Here is a 14599-nt window from a genome sequence, read left to right as displayed (position 1 = left end):
ATGTACATATATGTGTGTGCGCTTTATTGTAATTTATGAGAGTTTCAAAAATTCAAAGTACTTTTGAAAATGGAATGTGCTGCAGTGGAGATCAGCAAAATCTTCCAAATAGTCTTGGGTTTGCATAGAGTTCATGTAACAAAAAGGAAAGATGGCAAGAAAACAAATATTTTAAAAAGTCTCTTTTTTTCCCCAGAAATTTCACTCCTGCTGCCGATCAGGGGCTAGATGGATGGATTAGCTCCCTGGGGTGTTGCATTTTTATTTCCATTACTTCCACTGTGGCTTTTTAGCACAGCAGGGAGCGTGTTCTCTCTCAGCTTTCAAATCCTGTGTTTTAGTCTCAGTACATGTAAGCCACCTCTTGTTCACCTCCATCTAAATAAATAAATGATTTTCTACTTTGAAAAAACTTTGAAATAGATGCCTACCTTTATCATTAATAATTTAAAGGATTTAAAATACAGGAATGAATGATTTGTAGAGAGCATTTACAATCATTTAGAGTATTTGTGGGTTCATTGTGTTTTTCTTAGTAGCAAGAGTTTAGGCGGTAAGGGAAAATACTAGGTACGCTATGAGTCTTTTGTTACCTTTCCTTTCCATTGAAATTCTTTTTACATTGAAGTACAGTTTAAAGTGCTAGAAATTAAACCACTTGTATTTGTGAGCAGCATTCATCTATGCCAGTGGTTCTCAAACATTAGTACATCAGAATCAGCTGGAGGGCTTGTTAAAACTCAAATGACCTGCCCCACCTCCAGAGATTCTGAGTCAGTAGATCCGGGGTGAGGAGTGATAATTTGCATTTAGAACAAGTTTCTAGATGACTGATGGTGTTGCTCCAGAGACCATATTTTGAGAACCACTGGTCTGCAATAAATGTTTCTATCAGTCAATTCCTGACTGCTAATTTTGGTATGGGAATGGAAATACCCAGGTCAGAAGCCTAGAAACTCTAAACTAAGACTTATAAAGGTTTATTTTCTCTTAACTTTGTGTTTCATTACCCTTATTTTCTTATACATATATTCTGCTACATTATTTGGTCTTTGAAGGATGGTTGCTAATATTTACCTTGAATTTATTTACGCTATCTATTTACATCAATTATCAGATTGAGTTAAAAAGAAGCTTAAAGAATCTTAAGTACCATGCCTTTTGTTCCCCCAGAAAAGTGTGAGACCTAAAAGTTCTCTTAGCTGTTTTTCTAAATTACTCTTTGGTGCAGTTTAATATGCAGATTTTAGCTCATGTTGTCACTTGGATTATTACAATTTTGCAAGGTGTTACGATGGATTCCCCATAGACCGCTCTATAAATGCCAGATGCTGTAGCAGCCAAATAAAGGAGGTTTTTCCCCAGACTCTGAGAAGGATGTCAGATGCGATGGAAACACTGTAGGATGCAGGAATTAGGGAAGGCTTGTAGATGAAATATTTCCTTTTGTGTGGACTAAGAGTACAGATTCGGAGCCAGAAAATCTGGGTTCTATGTAGCGCTTCATGTTGTGACCTCGGGGAGACACTTCACTTCTCTGTTTCAAGATCTTCATCTCTAAAATGGAATAATAGTACTTTCCTCTTAGAGAACTTTGAGGATTGAATGAGTTAAATCATTTAACGTGTTTAAAACAGTGCCTTACTCTTAGTACTATTACTAGCAGACTCTACATCTTGGAGAAAGAATGCTATATAGCCGTTTTTTGTCATGCTGCTGGGAGCAGTGGAAATGCAATTGAAGTTAAGTGAAATAAAATTTAAATTAGTACCAGAATTGTGCTGTTTAATTATAATATCCAACACCTTTGTGAAAAACTTACAAAATGTCAGGTTCTCTGTAGAAGAAAAGATCATTAATAGGTACTGTGTGTTTAAGACGGGGTAGATGGTTCTTCATTATATATTTAATTTCTGGCAGAGTGTTTGATGGACTGTCCACACTGGTGATGAAATTGCCCAGGATGATTGTAACACTTAAGGTTAGAGGAGAAAATATTCCTCAGGAACCAAAAGATGCAGTACACTTTGAGTGGCTGGAAGGCTTAGAGAGTGACACATGTGGCCTCAAATGAATGCTGAGGAGTCTTCACAAGAGTGTGGGGAGTAATGATTTGGACAAAGAATTAGGGGGCTAGAATGCCACCAGATAGGCGAGATGGGGAAAGAGTAGGCAGTCATCATTGCAGAGAACACCTGGTAGGTTCTCTGAAGTGGCTCCCTTTTTCCCTACCCACTCCCTCCTTCCCTCCTCAAGGACAAACTCTGTGCCTTATCATCCTTAGTGCTGCCCAGAGTGCCCAGCACAGCACCACTCAGTCACTGTTGGCTGATTTGATTTGATTATGCAGGCCACAGTTTGTATTATGGCCTCAGTTATTTTCTCTAGGAAGAAATTGCAGGTGACAAAATCAGAACACATTATAGTTAGCACCATAAACCCTATCCCTTCCTTTCCTGTCAGCTTACATTTAGGTCTATTTCTGTTCAGCTAAAAATTTCCTATCCCACGTATGAAAACAGATAGATGTTTTTACATTCCAAGATAATAATTTGTGGCTATAAATTTAAACAGATAACTGCAGTGGTAAATGAAAATATCAGTATAATTTCCAATAAAACCTGAAACTTGAGTTAAGGGGTGTGTTTGACAGCTACATACCAAGGAAGTGTCCCTGGGATGGGTAGGGTTGCATGCAGGAGAGTTGAGAATGTTGATGTTGATTGTTCCATCTGGCTTATGGTCAAAATCAGTACAGTAGCCAGCCTAGGTGTAGGAAATAAGTCTCAAAGAACTTGAAAAGTTAAATGTGGTAATAATGGAAAGTGATATTTTTACGTGTATATGAAGTTTATTTATGTTTACCTAAGACTGGTAATCCCTTCACATGAAATATATTATTAGTAATATATGTGACATGGACCTGAATGTTACCATATTGATTGTCATTAAGGAGTTTTCTTCTTTGAAACTAAAATCAAACCTTTTAAAAAAATAAATATATTTTCTTAAAACCTATAAGTAAAGGCATTTTTAGAGTTCTCTTGCACTCACCTATGAAAGCCACCACACTGCACAACTCTGGGAGTACCACGTCTATGGATTGTGTATAGACGGCCCTATAGGCTGTAAGTGGGGCTCTTTCGAGCATCTACTAAGGGGGAAACATCGATATTATAAGTTCCCTGACGTTTTCTTCTGCTCCTGACATTGACTCTACTTTAATCTGACTTCTTTTTTATATGTCCATCTGGCATCTGTATTTTGTTTTAGAGGATTTCATCATATGTATGGTAACCTTCACCTCTGTATGTATCAAGCGTGAGACACTAAAAAGCTATCTGCGCACACGCACACAATTCTTAGTGTCTTCTAGGATGCGTTATAGGCCATTCACTTGCCAGCTGGTTGATTCGCTGGGTACCTTGAACGTCAATGGGTGTTGGTTTTAGGGATGATCACTTTTGTCAGAAGGATTTTCCAATTCTGGCTGAAGTGAAGATCAGGGGATATATAATGCTGCATTTTTGAAGGAGAAAGAGCCTAGAAGGGGAAGACAGTTGCAGGGGTCTCAACATCAGGATGCGTAATTTCACTTAATCCCTCGCTCTTATTCCCCTGCCTCTACTTTCCTGTCTGATTGGTAACTCTAAATCTGGATTTTCTCTGGTCTGTATTTCCTGGCTGTTGATGGGATGCGGGGGAGGCAAGTAGTAATATAGCTCTTGACTCTGGCTCACTGCACCTTCCATTTGGTCTGATGCCCACACTTCCCGAGACGCTCCGGGGTTCTGTGGGAAAATCTGTTCACATTGCTCTGATATCTCCCTCTGCAGGCTCCTGTGGGCTTGATCTTCCTTTACTCCTCTTTGCTAAATCATTTATCATTCTTTCATCTGCTTTCCATATTCGTATATTGTGGTCATGGGAGATAGAGTTTGAGTTTTGGTTTTTTGTTCTTGCTGTTTTGAGGGAGATTTTCTAGAAAATACAGGGCAGAAAAGTATTTCACCATCCAGGAGGTGGAAATCTTATGTCTTAAGTCTTAGCCTCTTAAGTAGTCTCTCTTCATTTAGTTTCTTTCTGTTCTAAACTATCCTTCATAGCTGCACTGGAGCTGGAGTTTAGAAATACAGCGATAGCTGTCATTTTTATGTCTCCTCCATGAAAACAAGCAAACTTTCACCTAAAAATATTGATACAGCCCTCTTAACTTTACGTATGACCCCTACCTGATTCCTATCCTCTTCCCTCTAGTTTTTCCATGTACCTCTTCCTCATGCTCTGGCCAAACGGAATTATTCAATATTCAGTGAATTCAGCATGCTGTTTCATACCTCTGTCCCTTTGTAGGTTTCATTATCCCTCTATCTTATGCATGGAATATGCTTTCCATTTCTTTCTTCTTGTCAATGCTCATCCTTTTGGGTAGCATTCCTCAATCTTCAGTCATTCTTGTAGAATACTTAAAGTTGTGGCTTTCTTTTCCTCTTTTTTTTTTTTGCCATTTTCCTTTAAATCAGTTCGCTTTTAAAAACTGGAATAAATTCACTTCATAAGGAAACTTTTTTCTGAAGTTAAGTGGGAGCTTTTATGTGATTTATAGGTAGGAAGGTAAATTACTTGATCAGGTTTGCATTTTAAAGCAATCACAAGCTATAGTGTATAAAATAGTTTTATGCTTAGCCTGCCTACAGAGACTGTTTCTAAGACTGTTAAAGCAATTTGGGTGAGAGATGATGAAAAGCTGAAGCAGGGTAATTATAGCAGTAATGGAGCAGAAGGGTCAAGAGGTATTAAGGAGACAGAATGAACAGAACTGAGTCAGAGACTGGATGGGAGAAAAAAAGAAAAAGGAAATTATTGGAGTTCCTCTTATGGTTACTTTAGAATTTACCTGCCTTCATAGACTTTCTACTGATTTTCTGGGGTTGTTGACTCCTTAATATTCACTTTTAAATCAAGCTTCAAACTTGAAATTTTTAGAAAACTTCATAAACAGTATTATCCTTGATGTAAAAACTGAGAAATAAACTAGCTGAGTTGGTGAAGCTATTACATATATTGTGATGATATCGATATTACCAAAAGCTTTTGATGGGTTCAATTCATAATATAGTCATGTCGCTTAACGACGGGGATACGTTCTGAGAAATGTGTCCTTAGGAGATTTTGTCGTGAGAACATTATAGAGTGTCCTAAGGGGAACAAAATTTGCCACTCTAAAATGTCTCTCTTTAACGTGAAGGTTATTTTAGGCTGATTATTTTTAAGAAACAAAAGACTCAAAATTTTTCGTGTCACCTCCTCCTTAATTGCCTAAAAGTATTCAGATAAGAAAACCTGAGCCCCACCCCGTGGCTTAGAGGTTGAGTGCACGCGCTCCGCTACTGGTGGCCAGGGTTCAATCCCGGGCGCGCACCGACGCACCGCTTGTCTGGCCATGCCGAGGCCGCGTCCCACATACAGCGACTAGAAAGATGTGCAACTATGACACACAACTATCTACTGGGGCTTTGGGGAGAAAAAGGAGGAGGATTGGCAATAGATGTTAGCTCAGAGCCGGATAGATGTTAGCTCAGAGCCGGTCTTCCTCAGCAAAAAGAGGAGGATTGGCGTGGATGTTAGCTCAGGGCTGATCTTCCGCACAAAAAAAAAAAAAAAGAAAGAAAACCTGTCTCAGGAAGCGAGCTCTCACCTTAGCATAACATGAGCTAGGTGGTAGACCAGGAAGAACCTAGAAAAGCCTATTTGTTGGGCTCCGCCTGTGTTCTTTTATTTCTGTGTGCCCAAACACTTGTTTTCCAAACATTTGCTCCTTTTCACCTCCCTATGAATTGCCTTCCTTCTCTTTGAAGTCCCTGACTCTCCCACCCACAACATCTTTTTCCGTCTTTAGCTAAGGATGGTATTTGAGGTGACAGCTTTAGCCATGTTGGCCAGTTACTTTATTTTCCTGGGTTTCTCCCATGTATTCATGTTGTTAAACTTGCATTTGTTTTTCTTCTGTTAATCTGTCTCATGTCAGTTTAATTCTTAGATCCACCAGAAGAATGTAGAAGAGTAGAGGAAAATTTCTTCCCTACAGTACTTACACAAACCTAGATAGTATAGCCTACTACACACCTAGGACAGATGGTACTAATCTTATGCAACCACCATCATATATGTGGTCCATTGTTGACTAAAACATCGTTATGTAGTGCATAACTGAAGTACCACAGGGCCCTCAGTATTGAAATTTGTAGGTCTGCAAGAGTCATGAGATTGGACTCCATGGATCTCTTGATCATGTCAGTTCTGTGACAGTAACTGAGGATCCAGTTTGTGATCGAATGTCAAACTGACTAAAAAGAGCATGTTTCATGTCTTAATTCCACACTGTATTTTTCCAACCTTCTTTATCCAACATTGCCTACCATTCATGGATTTTTGGGTCATAAAACCTATGTGTACAAAATTACAACTAAAAAGAATATGTATGTGTTTACCTCTCAAGCCTCTATTTCTGTACAGTAGGAGAAAATTTGTTTCTCTAAATTCAAAGTATTCGGTCACTTCTGGTTTACAGCTCGGTCTTTGAGGAAAAGGCCCACTCAATTCCAGATTTTTCCCCTTCCCTTGTGCATCTTGTCTCCCTGAAGTGATAGGCTGGGGAGGGTTATGAGCATGGTTACGTATTATCATGACACATCTTGTTCATGGCCATTGGTGCCTGCCAATGCTGCTTTCTGGTGAGCGCTGAAGTTTATGATGCCTGTCAGACTGGAGTTTTCACAACCTGTCCTCATATCTTTTTTGCTTTTTATACTTTTTTCTGTGTCAGGTCTGTGTATCCTTTCTGTCCTGATTTCAAGTGCTCTCTAGGATTACTGGCTTTCTCTTAAACAATTCTATAATGTTCTCAGGGAATTGGAAAAAAATGGATGCTCTCATATATTGGTGTGGTAGATGTTATGCTTTGTGAGTCCCTTCTCAGGTCCAAATACTACTATAACTCAGCCCAGAGAGGGGGCCTATCAGGTCAGTTCTCAGGACCTGCCCTTCCTTCCAATTCTCTTCCCAGTACTAGTTCTTCTTTTTGTGGGAAAAATGCTTTTGTCATTGGTAACCCTTCCCTAATCTACCATTTATGGTTTAACTTGTATGTGCTTAATCCTTTGTTGCTTTCTAAAATGTAGAAACCCAGCCAATGAAATCCTTGGTTTCAACACACTTTCTGTCTGCTATGGGTTAGAAGAGCATGTTTGACTTCTCCAAGCCAATAATTTGAACATACCAGAGAGCGATATTTATGGGAATGTATTGCTACTGCTTGAATGTTGGGGAAAAACTAATGTGTATAAGTAAGTGCAGGGTTAAAACCGGTTTGCCTAATATTTAAAAATCATCTGACTATATTTATAATATTTTCTAACCAGGTTATGGGTTAGTGTCTTTCTATTAAAATAGACTCTTATCTTGAATAAAGAGTCTGTCTTTCTCTCATTACTTCTCTACATTTCTTTGATCATTTAGCACTCATTAAAAATAAAGTATTGTATCTCATTGAAACATTTCTATAGCTCAGTGTAATGTATGCAATAACAAAATGTCATAATCATTTTTATATAGCTGTTAAATTACTTACAATATAATATATTCATCAAATACTAAAATAAATAATGGTTAAAAAATTCAGGGGCAGCTTGCTGTAATACACAAAGACTGTGTTATGTTGTCAATAGTTAAAAAAAAATCATAAACAAAAATTTAGTTTCCATAGAGAATCAAAGTGGATCTTCTGATGTTGTTTTACAGTGACAGATTCACTGGACAAAAGCAATATGGTGTCATATATATTGCCTTCTATCTTACTTTATTATTTTATAATGAAAAATGAACTCTATAAAAAAATGTGAGAGCAAATGACTAAGCTAAGAGATCATTACAACTTGCAACAGTTTTCCTTAATTAGTTAGGTTCACTACATTGGGCGGATAGCTAAGATTTAAGGATTTGACAATGATAATGTTTCAAAATGTTAATAAACTTCCCATTATAATTAATGTAAATATATTTCATATTAAAACAGTGAGCTAGGGGGCCGGCCCGGTGGTGCAAGCAGTTAAGTGCGGGCACTCCACTGCGGTGGCCCGTGGTTCGCCAGTTTAGATCCGGGGCACGCAGCGACGCACCGCTTGTTAGGCCATGCTGTGGCGGCGTCCCATATAAAGTGGAGGAGGACGGGCATGGATGTTAGCCCAGGGCCAGTCTTCCTCAGCAAAAAAGAGGAGGATTGGCATCGGACATTGGCTTAGGGCTGGTCTTCCTCACACACACACAAAAAAAACAAACAGCTAGTAATAGTATTTAACATTTAACAAACATTTATGATGTGAAAAGCCGTATTCCAAAAGTATAAATTCATAATAATCCATTATTATTATCCTCATAATAATCCATTAGTTATTGCCATTTTACAGATGAAAAAAATTCTGGCACTGAGAGAAAATAAATGTTCAATTAATGTCCACATGGATATTAAGTGGCAGAGTAGAAATTCCAAAATGATATAGAATTTTCCTCAAAGAATACATGTTATTGTCTAATAGGCCCTAAAATTCATGCTGATAAATATGACATATAAAATATGCTATGGTACCCTGGATTTCTATTATTTTTAATTACTTTAAATGAATTATTATGCATACAGTTGTGCTGGAATTTCTAGGTAGCCCTTTGTTAAATGTAGTTTCATTAATTCTTTTGAATTAACTGAAATATAATTATTACATGAGATGACATTTATATTCATAATATTGTAGTTAAAACAATTGAGGAAAACTGGCTTCAAATGTTTAGAGTAAATCATATTTAATGGCCAGAACCTTGATGACTAAAAGACTCAATGACCCTGGTACAGAAAATACCAAACATTGATTTATGATTTAATTTGATATTGTTCCCAATTATATCAACTTCCTCACTAAAAAACCTGTATTTAATTCATACCATAGTCGTGCAAAATACATTACCACACATTTTGCAGCTCATTCAACTGAGTCTAAGAGGTTCAATACCGTGATTATTTTTTGTGGAAGTGAATCAAGGTCAACTTTGAGTTCAGATCCAAAATCCGGACAGGATTTCACCATTCCGTTGTATTTATTTGGACAACAGCTTCTAATGACAATTGACAAGGTTGTTTGTAACCTCTCTCATCAGAATATCACAGTAAGTTTATTGGTGAGTTCTAAATACATTTATATACCATGTGTCCTTTGCTTAAAGACTGTCTCATTAAAGACACACCTCATATTTCCACTTTTTTTATTTATTTTTTATTTTTTAAAAGACAGAAAAGTACAAGTTTATGTATAATATTTTAAAAATATGTTTATAAGTTGCTTTTGAAAACATCCTTTTGAAAGGTACTGATTTACTTGAAGGATGTCAAGTATCTTTTACACATGTTTATTAGAAAGAAGAAGTAAAATAAAGTGTTTAGGACTTATTTTTTTAATGGAGATTTATTTTAAATTCATTTATGTAGTCTGAATTGATTTCGCTGGTTGCAACTAAAGTCAGAGCTATTCTCCAAACAAAGTTCCACATGTTAGAGATACTGGACAAGTCAAAGCACTTAGGTCTGGGATTCCTCTGGAAGAAATCCTGGACCAAGTGAAAAATGTTTCATGAGCTAAATCAGAGGCTTTCCCAACAAGGTCTTGAAGCCAACCAGCTGACTTCCCATCTGTTTTCTCACCTAATTCCCAGGAGGGATTTGGATAGAGGCTAAGGCACTGTTGACATGCATTTGGAGAATGAAAGTATTCTTGTCTTCATTTTTAATACATGCCATTCTATGTGTATTTAAATAAGTATTTTTTCTATAATTTAATGCCTTCATAAAACAAAATCCATGCAATATGGAGTTTGAAGGAGGTGGTGTCACCACGGAGACATTGCAGTTCTGAATAAGAACATGGCGGCCTTAAAATTAGATACATTCCTGTAAGTTTGAATGGTGGACAGATCTGTGGGCCCAGTGAATTAGAAGGCAGGAGAGTCAGAGATGTGAGTAGTGTCAGAAGTGAGGAGTACAATTTCTTCAGTCTTCTACTGCCATCTTCTCAAATTTTTTAACCTCTGCGAAATGTTAACTTTAACAAATATTTGTTGGAAAGCTATCACAGCAAATAAAACTAGCTGCCACAATGATGATAATAATAGCAGACATTTCTTCAGGGCTAACTCTGTGACAGGCACTTCACAAGTGTTATCTTATTTAGTCCTGACATAATCCTATAACGTAAGTATTATTATCCTTATTTTGCAGTTGAGGAATCTGAGGTTTAGAAAGGATAAGTAACTTGTTCAAGGTCCCAGTGGTGGTAAGTGGTCTGCTGAGCCTCAAAGCCAGGTCTACCTGACTCCAGAACTCACGTTCATCACCTTTGTGGGAGCCTTTAAAGTCAATCAACTGTTCCTCCTAACTTGCTGCCTATGGGGTTAAGCTCAAATGAAATCTGGCTCAACCTAAAATTTCTACCAGAAGCCCAAACAATTAATGCTATCATTTGATTGATGTATAGATGAGGGGGACATGCTCAATGTTTTAGATTCTAAACAGTATAAATCCTAATAAAAATAAAATTTCACAATAATATAAGTAGAATAAAATCTTAATTGAAGAAAATGATCACCAGATAATCATGTGTTTGTTTTCTAATTCATAATACAGTTATGCAAGTGATTTTTCTCACACTTAAATATCTTGAACATAAAGAAGATCATAGACATGGAGAAAGGAGATGTAATTTTGGTGTCATACATATTTTTCTTATGCAACTGGATGCTTCCAATTATTTGTGTATTTTAGGAAACTTAATCACCACTACCTATGCATTAAGATGCCACTTTGTATTTTCTAAAATAAACATTGTCTTTTTCTTGTATGTTGTATTTTGGAATGTTTGTACCTAGGATCCTTTAACAAACTTAGCAGTCCCACTTTTAGGTTTTGGTCCTGTAAGCATACTAGCATATGAATGTGCCAAGATACATATATAAGGGTGCCTCTTACAACTTTAGAGGTAGTAGAAACATATTTAAATAAATTAAAAGTCCTTCAACAGGGAGATTGATATTACATACAGAATGACATCAAAAATAGTGAGATAAATATATATGAAATGGTTTTAGAAGGTTATAAAAATATTGTTATATTAAAAGTTGAAAAATCCAGAATGAGATGTAAAATTCAAGCCAGATTTGGTTAAAAATCCTATTGTATGTGTATGTGTGTAATGTGGTGTCATGTGGTGAAGTGTGTGGGCACAGAAAAGAACTCTAGAACTATTCATACCAAATTATTCAAAAGTAAATGGGGGTTGCAAGTTGTGGGGAGAATTTCACTTCTTAGTTTCTACACCTCTGATTTATTTTATTTTTGCAAAAATATGTGTGTTGGTTTTGTTAGAAATAAAAAAACATGTTTTTTACCATTTGCTTGGCATTCAGTGCTCATGACTATAAGATGCAACTTACCTTTCCGGTCTAATTTGTCCTAATTCCTGGCATCTTGCCTTAATTACAGATTTAACACATGTCCTTGATTCCTTTGCCTCTCTGCCTTTCTGTATCTCGTACCTTCTGTGGGGAAGGCTCTTCCCTCGCTGCTTATATTCAGGTGCCATTACGTTCCCAGTTCTAATTCCAGTGCTTCTGTAACACCTTTTTGTGAATGTGTATCTTAGTCCAATCCCCTCCTCTATTCTCATTTCAAGTTTTGCGTTCTTCTATTACATTACATATCATAATCTGCCTTGTAATAAACTTACTATGAACCACCTATGAAATTGAAAAGTCTTCACATTTATTTCCTTACAGTTAGATTACGTTACATTAGTAGGTGCCCCCTAACATTTGAAAAATTAGTGACATTTTATTTTTGTGAAATTTTTGAACAGTTTCAGCTTTTGTTTATATATCATAATCTGTTATTAAAGAGTCACCTCTACTTTGTGTCAAATTGCCAACCTTGTGGCTTATAATCCACTCCTCAATTCTATATTGTAATTTCTCTGTAATAACTGCATTTGCTTCCCCTATTCTCTTGTATAAACACATTTCAAGGAGCTTAAATAGGAGATGACAGTCCAAATAAAATATCTAAGGCATTTACAGTTATTTCATAAAATGATGCCAAAATATTGTCATGTACAGTATCTCACACGACAAATTAACCAAATCTTCTCAGAGAAACACAAATTTTTATAGTAAGCTTCCTGTATAAATCAGTCCAGGTGGTTTCCTTCTACAAGGACAGGCAGCATTATTTTCAACATGATGGAACCAGGGGAAAGCAAGTGAGAACCCAAACTGAGTTGCGAACAGGAGTGTCCTCAGTAATCATCCGGAGGGGAGTTTTGCTGTGTCACAAGTGACTAGTGCCTGGTTGTGAGAGAGTGTGACTCACTCCCTTTGAAACAAGAGATAAGCGGGAGAAAGAGCTGTGTAAAAATTATTTTACAACTATTTCCCTTTGAGCTGTGACTGCTTACACTGGAATGTGATCCAGAATAGCTTCCCTTTGAATCCAACATTTGTCTGAAGCATTTTTATTGTCTCTCTTTTCCCTCATCCCTCATCCCATCTCACTTCTTCCCTGCCTCTGTTCAACAGATTTACACTGACTGGGCCAACCACTACCTAGCAAAATCGGGCCACAAGCGGCTGATCAAGGATTTGCAACAAGACATTGCAGATGGAGTACTGCTAGCCGAAATCATCCAGATCATTGGTAAGAGCTGCCCTCTGAGAGAAACTATGAGTGTCTCTGCCCCCACCCCTCTTGGTAAAATGCAATTTAAGTTGAATGCATATGAACTTGGTCCATGTGTCTCTGAGATTAATGTAGCTCTCCCGTGATTTAATTAAAAATGTTTATGTGAGAATGTTTGAAAAAGGCAGTTTGGCCATACTTTTAAATGGCTAGAACTGTATCTTTACATACAGTGAATTGTCAGAAATGAACGCTTCATTAAACCATATGTCTCCCATGTGTGCATTTCGTTAGCTGGAGCAACTCATACACTCTGAGATTCCTTGAAACTGTATCCTGATCCAGAGGGACAATTGTGAAAGGTTTCATGTCAGCAGTCATTTGGCACAGGCTGAAGAATTAGCAGCAACTTCCTTCTCACTCACTTTTTTTTTTTGCCTGATTCTTGCATATGGAATTGGCGGCTGCTAGCAAGTGTGTCCTCTTGTACACGGCCTGGGAGACGGAGTGGATGTAGCAGCAGCATTTTGCTTGGTGTTTTTTTCTCTTAGTCTCCTTTTTTTTTGTGTTTCACTTCATTGCTTAAGCATGTCGTTCTTTTTTTCTCTCTTTTATTTTATTTCTTGGCTTTAGCAAATGAAAAAGTTGAAGATATCAATGGATGTCCTAGGAGTCAATCTCAGATGGTAAGAATCATATTTATTCTAAATACAATGCTTATCTTCACATCCAGATTTAACTGCATTTGTAAATGGACTAGAAATTTATTTTGCATGTCTTCCTGCCTGTTTAAGAAACCATTTGATCACATCCTGTGTATTTCTTTGGGTGCAGTTTATGAACAGGTGATAGCATGAACACAGTTGAACATATATGACTCTCAAATAACATATCTCCAGGTATTTTATTAGGTCCTTGACATTTTTTTGTTCTGGTGTCTGGTAATTTAGTTTAACACTGGTCTGGTGGCAATAAATCCCGTTTCCAATTTTAAGTGGAGCCTTTTTGTCTGAACAACTAGTTTGAGGAAGAGAACTTGCCATGTGCATTTTAAAAATATAAAAATAGTATTTTCTTTGTTCATAACAAAGTCCAATGTAAACACATGGACTCTTCAACACTTTTGGAAATAGCTCGAAAGGCATGCTGCTGGGAGTTTGCTGAGCAGTGACTGACTGTGAGCTATGATTCATAGCCTTTTCCAGAAAGCCATCTATCTGGAGGTCTGCCTCTCCCCCAGCCCTCTCCTGTCTTTCCCAACTGGGAAAGCTAAAAGTTTTATAATAACATAATAGATTGATAAACTGCTGAGATAAAAATTCACCTCTTTCTTCATTAAATAGCCACAACTTAATTTTATAGAACAACCTGAACATAGAATATACCTTAGCTGGAGTTGCATCAGCAGATATCGTCAGGAAGGACCGCCAAAATCCACAAGATGAGGCTCCTCCAAAGTGCTTTAGCACAGAATAGACATTTTAAATAAACTTAATGAGTTCTTCATGGTCAGAGACTGGAAGAATGAAAAAAATGATGAACTTTTTTGACCTGCTGACCTGCTTTACTTAATGTCAGAAAACTGAAATCCAAACTAGTAAAAGGAATTTATTTTTAAAGAGTGATTAACTAGCACTGTGTGTGTGTTTAATAAGCACTCTCAGGACCTATTTCAATGTCATGAACTCTGTGTAGCTGTTGAGAAAAAAAATCACTATAAAGAAAGACTCTTTGTAAAATACTTCAGTTTTAAGGAAACTTCCTAATCTCATTACTCTGAGCACAAGCATGACTCTATGGAAATTAATTATGGTTGTTTCTGAAGTTTTA

General features: G+C 37.0%; 1 protein-coding gene across 3 annotated transcripts in view; it reads left to right on the top strand.

The window, feature by feature from the left end:
- Positions 1-14599, top strand: part of NAV3 (neuron navigator 3) — a 566501-nt gene that overhangs the window by 309139 nt on the left and 242763 nt on the right. For all 3 annotated transcript variants that reach the window (XM_087449152.1, XM_087449151.1, XM_087449150.1), the window contains exons 2-3: positions 12670-12787; positions 13403-13455. In XM_087449152.1, coding sequence (XP_087305278.1) covers positions 12670-12787; positions 13403-13455 — 171 coding nt within the window. The remainder of the gene's footprint in view (positions 1-12669; positions 12788-13402; positions 13456-14599) is intronic.

This window comes from Ceratotherium simum, chromosome 25 (genome assembly GCF_057802395.1).
Source record: "Ceratotherium simum simum isolate JZ-2026a chromosome 25, ASM5780239v1, whole genome shotgun sequence".
NCBI classification, from domain to species: domain Eukaryota; kingdom Metazoa; phylum Chordata; class Mammalia; order Perissodactyla; family Rhinocerotidae; genus Ceratotherium; species Ceratotherium simum.
The sequence above is the reverse complement of the archived record's forward strand: the minus strand, read 5'-3'. Positions and strand labels throughout refer to the sequence as shown.